Source organism: Protopterus annectens, chromosome 3.part0, assembly GCF_019279795.1.
Source record: "Protopterus annectens isolate FY-2018-M chromosome 3.part0, PAN1.0, whole genome shotgun sequence".
Lineage (NCBI taxonomy): Eukaryota > Metazoa > Chordata > Ceratodontiformes > Protopteridae > Protopterus > Protopterus annectens.
The window spans coordinates 867,706,548-867,721,435 of NC_056731.1; the positions used below are offsets into that span (position 1 = coordinate 867,706,548).

The window sequence follows — 14,888 nt, forward strand, 5'->3', positions numbered from 1 at the left end:
TTATGTAAATGCATTTTTGGCTATGTCTTCAGTGATAATTTATTAAAAGCGTTAAAAGAAATTATATACACTTTCCAAAAAGGAACTCTACCCCCAGTAGGAGCAACTGCCTCAAATCGACAGTTACACCAATAGGCACTACCTATTTTAAAGTTAAGGTTAACCATGCTATTGCGCATGGTAGAGCGTGTTTCCACTTACACAGATTACTGTCTGTTCTTATGTTGTCTCATTTCCCCTCAAGATGTGAAATATAACTTGCCTGCTTTCAGTAAACATTAACATTTATCCTTGAGAAAAAAGTGTGCTTTCTCCTCTTAAATAACTGACATTGTGCAGTTATATTTACTGCATTTAAAGCACAAATGCTGTAATGGCAATTACCTGTTTAAGTATTTACTTCCCACAGATTCAAACTTCATTTACTTTCTACTTAACTGAGTGTCAGTGTCCCTTTCAAAGTTAACTGCACTGCATCTCACTGATTTCACTCAGAATTCACTATTCATACATTTAATGATTAATTGCCTGCACCTGCTGGCTGCTTTTCTTCAGCTAAAAGCAGAGGTTGATGAAAAATAGTTAGTCAGTTTGCAAATACAAGAAAGATCTACCATTTTCATGTTTTTCATTTCTTTTGATTTTCAGTCCTTTATACTAAAGGGAAAAAAACTTAAGTAGCTTAAACTAAAGAAATTACCTTTTAGTACTCTGTGTTTAATGTAAATCAGTGTAGTTTTACATCCTCCAGAAGGCCAACATCATAACATTTTCATTAGTAAGATGCCTTTTTAGTTTGTTCCACAGTACTTTGCTCTCTCACTTTACTAGGTAGGTGATTCCAGATGGGAGGGCCCAAGGTAGGAGAAGGCTTTTTCTCCCGCTGTGGTTATGAACCTTTGAATATTGGTCTAATAAGGGAGATAACATTTATAATGTTGTCCCTTACAGACTAACTGGGGGGTCTGATTTAGATTTTGGAATATAATGGGGGAAAATTGCCCTGAGTGAGAATTTGTAATAACAAGGTGCTAAAGAAGAAAGTGTGTGCAGAATGGATTTGTATCCATTTGAAGGCCACTAGGAGTCTGCAGTGATGTGTCCTGGAGTCTGGTAAGAGAACAGATATGCATATTTTCTTCTGTACTGTTTGGAGTTTCAATGTTGGAAGGCTTGTGGAAGGTGAGTAGGGGAAGTCAGTATTCTAATTTATGGATGAGAACATTTTTTGCTTGTGCAACGTGGTTTTCTGGTGAGAAAAGGTGGATTGTTCTGTAACAAGAATTTTAGTTGGGTAAGATTTGCTAACAACCATGTTATTGTGCTGGGCTAAAATTAAGCAGGAGTCTAGGACTATACTAATTTTGTTTTGTTTCTAAAACATTGGGTATGATATTACCTTCCCTGTTTGTTATTAAAATAGAAGGGAGTCTTTGTAGTCTTTGTTGTGTTGCAAAAAACATAATATGTATGTGTCCTGCAAGGCCTCTTTGCTTCTGCCGTCATTTACCCAAGTTAGTCATTTTCATCCACATAGAGCCCCTATACCCAGTAGTTATGACCACTTTGTTGACTGCATAGACCTCAGGTGGATGATTTAAAAAAAAAAAAAAAAAACAAATAGCATCCACAGTTCATTTTGATTCTTCAGACACACAGACCTCTCACCATTTACAGCCAGTTTATCTGAACACACCTCACTTGTCTGATTGTGATCAAATGAATGAAAAGTACACAACAAATGATCACAATGACCATAATCTTGTTGTTAGATGCAGTCAGTGAAACTTCCTACACACACACACACACATTAATGGTGCTGTTATCCATTTTTCAACAGGGACATATCAGATACATACAACACCTAAAGTTGTGCCACATTCTAGACTACTTTTGGGTGAAGGTATGTCAAGCCACAGAAGATGTAGCTACACCAGTTGTGGAAATGTTCTGTTTTATATAAGGATCTGATATGTTGCTTACCACTAGCTGTCTGAGGGTATCAAATTCACACACCTCTTGTCAAAATATATGCAGCTAACAAGGCTCTTTTGAATAAAATTTCAGTGCAACTGCTGCAGAGGATTACGTTTTCCACATTTATTGCTTTGTTTTGCAAAGAAGAATAAAATTTCATTTAAACTGTGTTTAGTTTTATAAATATAGTTGTTCATGTCCATGGCTTCAGTTACCAGAGGACATCTAAGCAGCATCAGTTAAACATTGAAGAAAAGTGGTTATCTAAAATTCCCATTCGTAGATCAAAATGATTGTGGAGGTCTATAGTAGATCCACGAACGTTTAAATGTTCGAATCTCTAAAGGTCGACCTTTAGAGATCGAACAGTTAAGCGTTCGAATTTCTTTAAAAATTAAAAAAGAAATCACAAGTCAAAAAAAAAAACTAAAGGGTTGAAGCAGGGGGGCAAGCCCCCCATGCACCCCCAATGTGGGGGGCTGTGCCCCCACACCCCCTACTTAAATATACCAACTCCAAGATTGTGCTACAGTGTAGGGAATGGAAAATTTCCCATTTCCACACTGTAGTTCACTCAAGTGCAATCTCGGAGTTGGCATATTTAAGTAGCGGGGGGTGCAGGGGTGCTTGCCCCCCTACTATAGCCCTTTCCTTGTATTTGTTTTTTTTATTATTTATTTTTTTACAACTTTGAACATTTAAATGTTCGATCTGTAAAGGTCAACCTTTACAGATTCGAACATTTAAGCGTTCATCGTTGTAATATAGACCCGATTGTGGGATCTTGTTTGGTTTTATAAAACTTTCATGACTGAGTCAGGTGCAGTGCTACTTTATTCCAGTGAGCTATTCCAAAGCAAAATTGTACACTTTCAACCATGTCACCTTACCCATCCATGCACTCATTTTCTAAACTGCTTGCACTAGTAAAGATTATTCAGATAAACTGCGCAGGGTAGACCAGACTTCCTAATCTACATCAACAATCTTTAGTTCATCTTATGGGATCTTCAGGTTTTCTGTGGCAAGCTGATAGGTATAATTCATTATGCATGTATTAGGTTAGTCCCCAGGCTTTCTTCCAAAGGATTGTACCTATTACACCTACTGTAAGAGGCATCCATTGGAATCCTCAAAAGATGCTCAAACCAAGTACCCATGGGACATGCTAACAAGGTGTCACTAAAGAAAAGTCCAGGCGAAGGAGGAGTCTGGTAAGACTATGGAGAATGGCTTTCAGATGGCCTCGAACAGTTTTTTTATAAGCCATTTGTTGACCAGGGAGGGGAACCTATAGCATTTTGCCTGTTTTCAACAAAGGCAGAGAAACACTGACCTCTTGTCATGAAAATGTCAGGAGGTAGAAGAAACACTGTGGAACTTCTGAATCTGATGAACGTGCCCTGCTATGAGGAGGTAGTGCCTGAAGTGGATGTAGGAAACTGATCGATTTGGGTAGCTGCTGTCACTGCAGTGATTAAGTTCTGATGTGGTATACCTAGAGGACTGGATAAGAGCCTGCCAGAAGCTCTGAAGGCAGTTGATAATTTCTTTGATGTCATTATTATCACTTTGTTTCAATGTTTAAGGGAAGGGTCAGCTAGTACCTTTGGCTTGGTAACTGAGGCACTGATCCCATTATTCAAGAAGGAGAACAAGAAGGGTATGTTAAAATTATAAAGTGATCATATTCCACAGCTTCCTTGGAACAGTATATGTCAGGGTGGTGGAAAGAAGACTTCATCCAACATTCAAGCCTCTAATTCAAGAGGAACAGAAAGCTAATTATGTACACATGGGCATCTGCTAGTACTGTCTACTTGTGTTCTTTGCGCATGGTGAAGGCATAGGAGTGTGTACCTTTCAGTGAGTTGACAAGTGTTACCACAATGTAGATTGCCAGGGCCACTCCAGCAAGCCATTTGATACTGTATTTGAAGAGCAAAAATTGTTTGCCTTCTCATTGTTAAGTTGAACACTTCCAGTGTGAGCATAGGATCTGCCAAAAGTGCCCCCCCCCTTTTGTTTATGATTTGTGTGGATGGAATATCAGGGTGCATTTAAGGGCTGGAGATGATCAAATATGGGACATAAGAGTGGCATCTTTGTTGCCTAGAGATGATAATGCTCTATTAGCCTCAAGTGACTGTGAATTCCAGTCTGCACTTCATTTTTTCATTAATGAGTTTGAAGTGGCAGGGGTGACAATCAGCTCCTGCAGATCAGAGTTTATGGTTCTCTATAAGAAAAGATTGTTTTGCAATATGCAGCCAAGTGAAAGGGAGCAGCAGCTGTAAGTGGAAGAGTTTAAGTGTCTTGGAGCTCAGAGTGATGATAAAAGGAATTTGAAGACTGAACCCCTTATGGGTAAAATAGCAGTTGTAATGGACTGCAGTGCTGAACGGAGAGCTCAGTCACAGGATGATGCTCTCAATATACTGGTCTGTCTATAGCCCCATTCTCACTACCGGTGATGAGCTCGGGGTAGCAACCAAGAAGATTGGACTTCAGGTACAAGTGGCAAAAATTAGATTCTTTCATATGGTAGCTGGCTTAAAATTCAAGAAAGAATGAAGAGCTTGGCAATTTAGAAGTATTTAAAAACTCCAAAATGCAAGATACAAAAAACTAAGAAATTAAAACAAAAACAACTGGCAACTTTACTGAAGACTGAATCCACAAAGTTTAATGAAGCGCTTTTCATCCAAATACTTCTTTGAACTTCATCAAATACTAACATTTACAAAAATCAAGTTTAAATAGTCATGTTAAACCATGATTAAAATCAGCTGTCTCTCCATCTTAAAATTTAAAGGAACAGTAGTTAAAATAGCATTGTGAACATAATATGCATTTTCCTGTTCTTTAAAACTGCCTTATTTAACAAACAAGTGAATACGTATATCGCAGCAGCAATATGGTGAAAATCATATACAAAAATTGTGTAAAAATGTAGAGAGTCTCCTCATTTATCTAACCTTACATTATAAACATTTTCAAGTGAAAAATTAATAAGTGAAACATAATTTCTATAATGTTACTACAGTATTTCATCTCATTAAACTTTTCAGTTTTAAACAACATGTGATAAAACACATGTTCAAACCTGGAAAGTTATAAGCATTGAGACGAATTTGCCAGAGCAGTAACAACTTTTCTAATAATAAGGTGAATGAACCCCCTCTTGGATTACTGTCCACTTGATCAGGTATCTAGAATTTAAATGCATGTTCTGGATATTGTTGTATATGCTTTGCTAAAGCATTGTCCAGTTTGTGTTTATTAATACAATATATATATTCGTATATGCGGTCTCTCATTCTACCCTCGGTTTTGCTGACGTAGAATGAATCACAATTTTGACATTTAGCCACATATACGTTCATTTTGGAGTTGCAATTAACTTTTCTTCTGTTACTCAAATGTGTGTTGTTTATCTGCAGTGATGCACCTACATGAATGTATTTGCAATAGGGGCAACTACCACATTGTTTCATCTCTATTGCATATGATTGGATCTTGCACTCACCTTCAAATATATTCTTGAGTGTTCTACCCTTCCTAGTAATGAATCTTAGTTCTGTACCCAATTTGTCCACTATTAGTTTGTCCTCTAACAGAATATTCCAATTTTTTATCAGTATGTTTTTTATGCGACGATAATCAAAGTTAAAAGTTGTAATATAGCTCATTGTGAAATCAGTTTGGTTCGTACTTGTCACAGTGATTGTGTCCTGGACCTGATTTTCCATATCAACCTGACTATCATTCATAGAATAGTCATTCAACCCAGTAGGGTGTTTTATACTCAGAATGGGTATGTGCACACCCTTAATTCTTTTCTCCGTAACTTCTTCTATTAGTTTGTCAATCAAAGTACTCGGGTATACTCTTTTTGTGAATATTTTTTTCAAAAACTGGCACTCACTACGGAAGTCCTCATCTGTAGACACCATTCTGGCAGCCCTTACTAATTGGCCCTTTACCACCGATCTTTTTTGGTGGTAAGGGTGTGCAATTGTATAGTGCAAGAATATGTTTGAATAACATGGTTTCATATAAATTTTTGCTTGATATCTCTTTTCAGCATAATTTTTGCTAAGTTGGACATCTAAGAATGCTATTTCATTTGGGTCAAAATTATATGTAAACACTAAGAAGTCTGTGGTCTCATTAAAATAATCAATGAGATTTTTTGCCTCTTCATGTTTCCCTTTTGTTAGTAAATAGATGTCATCCAAATAGCGTGCAAAATAAATTATTTTTGAGGCTATTCCTTCCTTATTGAGTACAAATTGATGTTCCAGTAACTCATAACCAAATTTGCGAAGCTAGAGCCACAGGGGGAACCCATGGCTACTCCCCTTTTTTGCAGGTAATAGTTTCCTTTAAAATAAATGTAATTGTGGGATAGAACTATGTCTAGAAGTTCTTCCACTAGACTGATGTCATTCTGGGGAGCCCCTTTCTTCCTTAATAATTGACTAACCCACTCTATGCCCAATGCTTGTGGTATTGCTGTATATAAGTCCTTTACGTCTACTGTAAGGAAGTTGTACTGTTCATCATACTTCAGTTCATTAATTTTTTTGCAGGAATGACCATGAATTTTTACATATTACTTCTTCTGTTGTTACATATTTTTTAAGTATATTGTCCATCACTTTAGCAGATACATATGTGGCAGAATTCCTGCCATCAACTGTAGGTCTAAGTGGAGGGTCAAATAAACATTTATGGATTTTAGGGACCCCAAACATTGTGGGTGCCACTGGTGTTAACACTATCATGTAGTTGTACATGTCTATATCTATCTTTCCCTCTATGAATAAATCATTAATGTAGATTTTGATACATTCATTAGCTGTATTGTATTCATTAAGGGATGCTTACTGATATGAACTAGAAGCTAACATTAATTCTATTTTAGTTTCATAGTCATCTAAATCCATAAATACAAGGCCTCCACCTTTGTCGGCCTTCTTGACGCGTACATTAGCTGATCTTATCAAGTTGAACCATGCTTGCTCATCTTTAGTTAAATTATACTCATAACCCCTGAATCTATTTTCCTTTTGGTATGTTCTCATGTCCAATTCACATATCTTTTCAAATGTATGTAGCAAATTGTGCAAAGGGGGATTGTATGTACTTGAAATTCTATATTGTGCTTGTAATTGTACAACTGTGTTACCCAATCATTTTAAATTAAGTTTTCTAACATACATTTTCAAATTAAGAATGCTGTTAGATATGTCCATTCTCCTAGCTGGTGTAAAAGTCATTCCTTTAGCTAAGGTGTTAGCCATCTCAACAGAAATATCCAGTGTAGAGAAGTTGTAAACAAAAAAGTCACCTTCCATATTCGAAATTATAGCTGGCATTTCTGTAGTGTTGTTGTCCAAATTCTCCATTACTTCCATTTGTTGTGCTTTTTCCTTTGGTTCCGTCTGTTTTGCTGGCCTCCCCTCGAAAAACCCTGATAATTATTGTTATGTTGATTGTTGGTATGCTTCTTCTCAGACCCTCATATTGGTTATTGGGAGCATCAAAACTACTGTGCTGTAATTCTATAAATGGCTCTACTAATGGCTTACTAATACAAGAGCAGCAGCAACAGAACCAAATGAGAGTTGTTACAAATGGTAACACCACTCAGCAGCAGCAAATAATTGATCAAGGTAACAATGAACCAAATGTAAATGTAGTTACTACACAAGCATTGCTAAATAATGCGAACCAGCATTCTACTTCATTTTCTGGTAATGCAAGTCAGAAAGGAGTTGTCAGCACTCAGGTTGGCAGCCAAATGCTACCAAACAGCAGTTTACCGATACGAAGGTCTATTGACAACCATGTCCCAGGGCTTACTGGGGTCACTACTGTAAAAGATTGGCTTACAAGTCCAGTTGGCCTTTCTCACAACAATGAATTTAATTTGGATGGGAACTCGACTAGGAATATGCTGAACATAACAGACTTGCTAAACAGATTAGATCAGAACTTGCTTAAATACAAGAAACTCCACTTGGAAGTGGAATTCTTCCAAGAATGTATAAGAGCTAACATTGTACCGAAGGGTTTAAGAATGTATCAATACCCTACTGGTCTGGTACCCGATTCGTTATTCCACCAGGAGATAATAAAATTATTTAATAAACAAGGACTGGATCTACTAGATCTCATGTGTAAACATTATAGCATTATGGCTGACGAACTAATGGATATAGCATCTGTCCTGGATGTTCAAATAAAAACTCATGCTGATTTTGAACGGTATAAATACGAGTATTCTCGTATTTTCCAGTCAATTGATTTTCATTTGAACAAATCCAAAGCCACTAAGGTCAAAAAACTTGAGCGTGATCGCCAGCAATATCAGAACGGTATAGCATATCCACGCCCATCAGTTGCACAAGTGTGGAAGGGGCGGGCTAGTGCAAACACCAATCAACCACATAGTGTAACAGGAAATCAGGTGTACATGCAGAGGAGCGGACATTTACAAAATGCAATGGTGAACAGCAGTTCTGAACACTCAGTTCAGCAGGACGTTACAGAATTACAGGACAGTAGTTTTGATGCTCCCAATAACCAGTATGAGGGTCCGAGAAGAAGCGAGCGTATACAAAACCGGAATAGTCAACAGAATCTTACCAACAATCAACAGAACAATAATTATCATGGTTTTTTTGAGGGGATGCCAGCAAAACAGATGGAACCAGAGGAAAAAGCACAACAAATGGAAGTAATGGAGAATTTGGATAACAACACTACAGAAATGCCAGCTATAATTTCGAATATGGAATGTGTCTTTTCTGTTTACAACTTCTCTACATTGGATATTTCTGTTGAGATGGCTAACAGCTTAACTAAAGGAATGACTTTTACACCAGCTAGGAGAGTGGACATATCTAACAGCATTCTTGATTTGAAAATGTATGTTAGGAAACTTAATTTAAAATTGTTATTGGGTAAAACAGTTGTACAATCACAAGCACAATATAGAATATCAAGTACATACAATCCCCCTTTGCACAATTTGTTACATACATTTGAAATGATATGTGAATTGGACATGAGAACATAGCAAAAGGAAAATAGATTCAGGGGTTATGAGTATAATTTAACTAAAGATGAGCAAGCATGGTTCAACTTGATAAGATCAGCTAAGGTACGCATCATGAAGCCCGACAAAGGTGGAGGCCTTGTATTTATGGATTTGGATGACTATGAAACTAAAAGAAAATTAATGTTAGCTTCTAGTTCATATCAGAAAGCATCCCTTAATGAATACAATACAGCTAATGAATGTATCAAAATCTACATTAATGATTTATTCATAGAGGGAAAGATAGATATAGACATGTACAACTACATGATAGTGTTAACACCAGTGGCACCCACAATGTTTGGGGTCCCCAAAATCCATAAATGTTTATTTGACCCTCCACTTATAGTTGATGGCAGGAATTCTGCCACATATGCATGTGCTAAAGTGATAAACAATATACTTAAAAGATATGTAACAACAGAAGAAGTAATATATAAAGAGTCATGGTCATTCCTGCAAAAAATGAATTGAAGTATGACGAACAGTACAACTTCCTTACAGTAGATGTAAAGGACTTATATACGTCAGTACCACAAACATTGGGCATAGAGTGGGTTAGTCAATTATTATGGCAGAAAGGGGCTCCCCAGAAAGACATCAATCTAGTGGAAGAACTTCTAGACATAGTTCTATCCCACAATTACATTTATTTTAAAGGAAACTATTACCTGCAAAAAAGGGAAGTAGCCATGGGTTCCCCCTGTGGCGCTAGCTTCGCGAATGTGGTTATGAGTTACTGGGAACATCAATTTGTACTCAATAAGGAAGGAATAGCCCCAAAATAATTTATTTTACATGCTATTTGGATGACATTTTTTTACTAATAAAAGGGAAACATGAAGAGGCAAAAAATCTCATTGATTATTTTAATGAGACCACAGACTTCTTAGTGTTTACATATAATTTTGACCCAAATGAAATAGCATTCTTAGATGTCCAACTTAGCAAACATTATGTTGAAAAGAGATACCAAACAAAAATTAATAGGAAACCATCTTATTCAAACACATTATTGCACTATACAAGTGCACACCCTTACCACCAAAAAAGATCGGTGGTAAAAGGCCAATTAGTAAGGGCTGCCAGAATGGTGTCTACAGATGAGGACTTCCATAGTGAGTGCCAGTTTTTGAAAAAATGATTCACAAAAAGAGCATACCCAAGTACTTTGATTGACAAACTAATAGAAGACGTTATGGAGAAAAGAATTAATGGCATGTACATACCCATTCTGAGTATACAACACCCTACTGGGTTGAATGACTATTCTATGAATGATAGTCAGGTTGATATGGAAAAATCAGGTCCAGGACACAATCATTGGGACAGGTACAAACCAAACTGATTTCACAATGAGCTATATTACAACGTTTAACCTTGATTATCGTCACATAAAAAAACATACTGATAAAAAATTGGAATGTTCTGTTAGAGAACAACTTAATAGTGGACAAATTGGATACAGAACCAAGATTCATTACTAGGAAGGGTAGAGCACTCAAGAATATATTTGAAGGTGAGTGCAGGATCCAATCATATGCAATTGGGGAGGAAACAATGTGGTAGTTGCCCCCATTGCAAATACATTCATGTAGGTGCATCACTGCACATAAACAACACACATTTGAGTAACAGAAGAAAAGTTAATTGCAACTCCAAAATGAACGTAAATGTGGCTAAATGTCAAAATTGTAATTCATTGTGCGTCGGTAAAACCGAGCGTAGAATGAGTGACCGCATATACAAACATATATATTGTATTAAACACAAACTGGACAATGCTTTAGCAAAGCATATAGAACAATATCCAGAACATGCATTTAAATTCTGGATACTTGATCAAGTGGAGAGTAATTAAAGAGGGGGTCCATTCACCTTATTATTAGAAAAGTTGGAATTGCTCTGGCAAATTTGTCTCAATGCTTATAACTTTCCAGGTTTGAACGACGTGTGTTCTATCACATGTTGTTTAAAACTGAAAAGTTTAATGAGATGAAATACTGTAGTAACAACATTATAGAACTTATGTTTCACTAATTAATTTTTCACTTGAAAATGTTTATAATGTAAGGTTAAATAAATGAGGAGACTCTTTACATTTTTACACAATTTTTGTATATGATTTTTACCATATTGATGCTGCGATATATGTATTCACTTGCTTTGTTAAATAAGGCAGTTTTAAAGAACAGAAAAATGCATATTATGTTCACAATGCCATTTTAATTACTGTTCCTTTAAATTTTAAGATGGAGAGACATCTGATTTTAATCATGGTTTAACATGACTATTTAATCTTGATTTTTGTAAATGTTAGTATCTGATGAAGTTCAAAGAAGTATTTGGATGAAAAGCGCTTCATTAAACTTTGTGGATTCAGTCTTCAGTGAAGTTGCCAGTTGTTTTTGTTTTAATTTCTCAATCTAGAAATATCTCAGAGTATGCCATTGTTCCTTGGTGTTGACAAGACTTATGTTAGGTCCTCTGGGCACTTTGTGAAGATGTCCTCTGGGTGCCTGGTTTGGAAGTCATATGAAGATGTCCCCTAGGTCCTTCCTGCATCACCTGTTTTGACTGAAGTTTCCAGACCATGTGACTTCAGGTCTGATGTATAACATGATGTCAAAATCAGTTATTAACCTTTGTCTTTGATACCTAGAACAGTTGTGAACATTCTTGTGTTTGAACATGATGCTTGTTATGTACAAGCCATGACCACTACAGAAGTAAACATTTCTTCTTCTGGATTCAAAACAAGCAGATAGGTAGATTGTTACTCCCATTCACAGCTGTCCGACTAATTTTCATTATTTCTCTTGTGAACATTGAACCCTGCCAGTAGAACTACAGAATCTGTAGATGGTATCCTTTCCAGCACTACACCTACAGTCTCTGAGAAGGACAAATACTCCAAATAACTGTTAGTTCCATATGCAGGCAGTTTTTTCCTCTCTGTATCTTGCAGTCACATAGAGGTGATTCTCTCATTTGCTGACAGAAACTCCAAGTGAATGGCATCCAGCTGGGGGCTTGTGAGTATTCCCATACCCACCTTTGGTCATTCCTGAAAGTAAACCCCAGAGTAGGAAAGATGATGCCCTTGGTTAAAGAGACTGGCTCCAAAGCCATTGCATTGTGTAAAAGTAAGTGCATCTGAATCGAGATAATATTTTTCAACTTCCTGGACAGGCTCTGGCACCTTCTCCAGCACTGAATTAACATGCTGTTTGCCAAGATCCAGTTTCCTTTGTCAGGGTCTAGTTTACCTTAAGCCATACTGTTCCTGCCACTTTATTGGTATTGCACCTGATCCTGACCCCCCACTTTTATCCTTGTAGATGGTGTGTCCATGCAGCAGCTCCATGCAGCTTTTAACCTGTCACTCTAAGTTCTTGCCTTTAGTTTCAAAACAACTACTCAAACACAGTTATTTCAAAAATCTCAAATACTAATATTCGAAAATCCAAAAGAAAATCTTTATATCTGACCACAGATTGTTTAAAAATGTACTAAAGAGGCACCAGTACCCAATTTTACATAATATTTCTGGCTTAACACATACCTAGCAGTACCTATACAGGGCGTAACACCAATCCACCTCATAACCTTTACCCTAAATGTAATTAATGCTAATGGTAGCTATAACCATAATCCTAACAGTCACTGACTTTTACAAGTACTGTAGCATTGACAGTGGACCAAGCTGTGTTTCATACAGTGCAGCATTCACACAGTGCATTAGTAACACAAATGACATTTGAATGAATGACTCGACCAAACTGTTGTTGAAATCAGTGCAGTCAAAAAGTAACACACTATTATCATAGTTACCTGTATGTTAATGTTTTCACCTGCCCTTATTTTCTTCCATACACTCTGCACATCTGCAATTATAAATACTGTATGTGAAAGCTTGCATGAAAATGAGACATTTTTTAAACAGTATGTCTGTTGTGTGTTGAAACAAAATGCATTCCATCTGGAAATGTTAGAAAAAAACATAGGTGTTAAGTAGAGTGCTGTCCTACAAAGAAACAGAAAACAATTAATAAACTGAATGCCAGAATCATGGATTTTAAATTAAAAAAGACTTTAGAGACTGAATTAGTTTTCTATTAGTAATTGTTTTGGTTATTGTTCTTCTAAAGAAATTTTATTATGCTTTGTAATTTTTGGAGGAAGTATTTGCTAATGGCTCTTTTTCCCCTTAACAGTACTTTAGTAATAAATTAGTTAATTTTACATGGCATTTAAACATACCAAATTTTTCTTAGCTGTAGTATTTCTAGTATTGGGGAGATAAAATGAAAATTGTATGGGTGTTTCAGCAAAAATCGCAAATTTCGTCATTACAGTATGAATAACTGCAAGAAGGGAAAGTAATACCACATCTGCAGATAGCTCTGTTGTCAGTAACCATATCTTTTGATAAAAAGCAGCATGTCTTTTAAGAAACTGCTAACATGGAAAAGCCAAAACAATTTTCTGTACCTTTTTCCAGTTTTCAAGTTCAGTCCTTTGCACAGTCTCCTTTTGTTTTGAGGTGAAAAGTTATACATAGCGTTCTTTAAGTCTCTTTGTTGAACAAGTTTGCAAGCAAGAAATCTTGCAACGGTTTTGCAAGTCTTCATGGACATGAGTCTGACTTTATCATTTCCATATAGCTCTTTGCAAACATTTTACTAGGCATTCATTTCAGACTTTTTAAACTAAGGTCCCAGTTTCCTCAGGGTAAAATAATATTACAGTTTTCTTTAATTAGGTCTCAGGTGAAAATGTACATAGCTTCACACAGAAAAAAAAAGCTAGAAATGAGATAAACCCTTTCCTTCATATGAAGGAGACAGTATGTCAATCGTGTCTGGACTTGATGAGCCAATCAGCTGTAACAAAAAAATGACAGCTTAAAGGAAAATAACATACTCTATACTGCTTTCCTTTCATTTTATTTGTATGCTTAGGAACTATCCTAAATCTCAGTGGGTCATCAGTCTTACACAAAGAAAATATGTAAAATGGATTTTTGCTGTAACAGGCAATCAGTTCTGTTTTATTTAATCATTTATTTATTTCTATCTCTTCACAGAGCCCATAGGAAGCATGTCTTCAATGGAAGTGAATGTTGATGTGTTGGAACAAATGGATCTGATGGACATGTCGGACCAGGAAGCATTAGATGTCTTTCTGAACACTGGAGGAGAAGAAAATAGTGTCACCTCACCGACATTAGGTAAAGTTCAGTTATATGCTTAACAGCTATGGAGAATAAGAAGTTTATTGAAGAACATGGTAAAACTAACTTTAGTGGTGCTTGTAAGGCAGCATCCTCTTGACAGTGCTATATAAGTAGGAAACCAGCAGTGTCAATTCTCAGAATTCCATATGATGGAATTCTTTAACCAGAGGGAAGTGTAGGGTGGTGGCAAAGCCTCTATTTTCAGCCTTGGAGTTCCATAGTTCCGACTTCTGAGACTGTAGTACGACATCCCTTTTAAATGACAAAACTGTAAGATGAAAGCATTGGTAGTTCCTCTGCTGCATGCTAAATGTTATTAACAAACATTATTTACATTGAGGTGACTTTCTATATAGCAGCAGTAGCATGTATTTATTTGTAGTGCACAGAGCACCACAATTATTCTCCAGAATCGTGGAAAAGATAAAATTGTAAAGTAATTCCTTAATGCGAGACCTGATCTTACTAGCACTTAGGGATGGTTAACAAAACTTTGTTAAGGTACCCAAACACAGTTAAGATCAGCGGCCAGATTCCAAAAGAGTTGCTTTCAGTGTAAGT

At 36.5% G+C, this 14,888-nt stretch overlaps 1 protein-coding gene across 1 annotated transcript in view; it reads left to right on the plus strand.

The window, feature by feature from the left end:
• Positions 1-14,888, plus strand: part of DTNBP1 (dystrobrevin binding protein 1) — a 2,114,168-nt gene that overhangs the window by 2,059,432 nt on the left and 39,848 nt on the right. Inside the window, exon 9 of the mRNA XM_044065204.1 lies at positions 14,178-14,321. Within this exon, the coding sequence (XP_043921139.1) occupies positions 14,178-14,321 (144 nt within the window). The remainder of the gene's footprint in view (positions 1-14,177; positions 14,322-14,888) is intronic.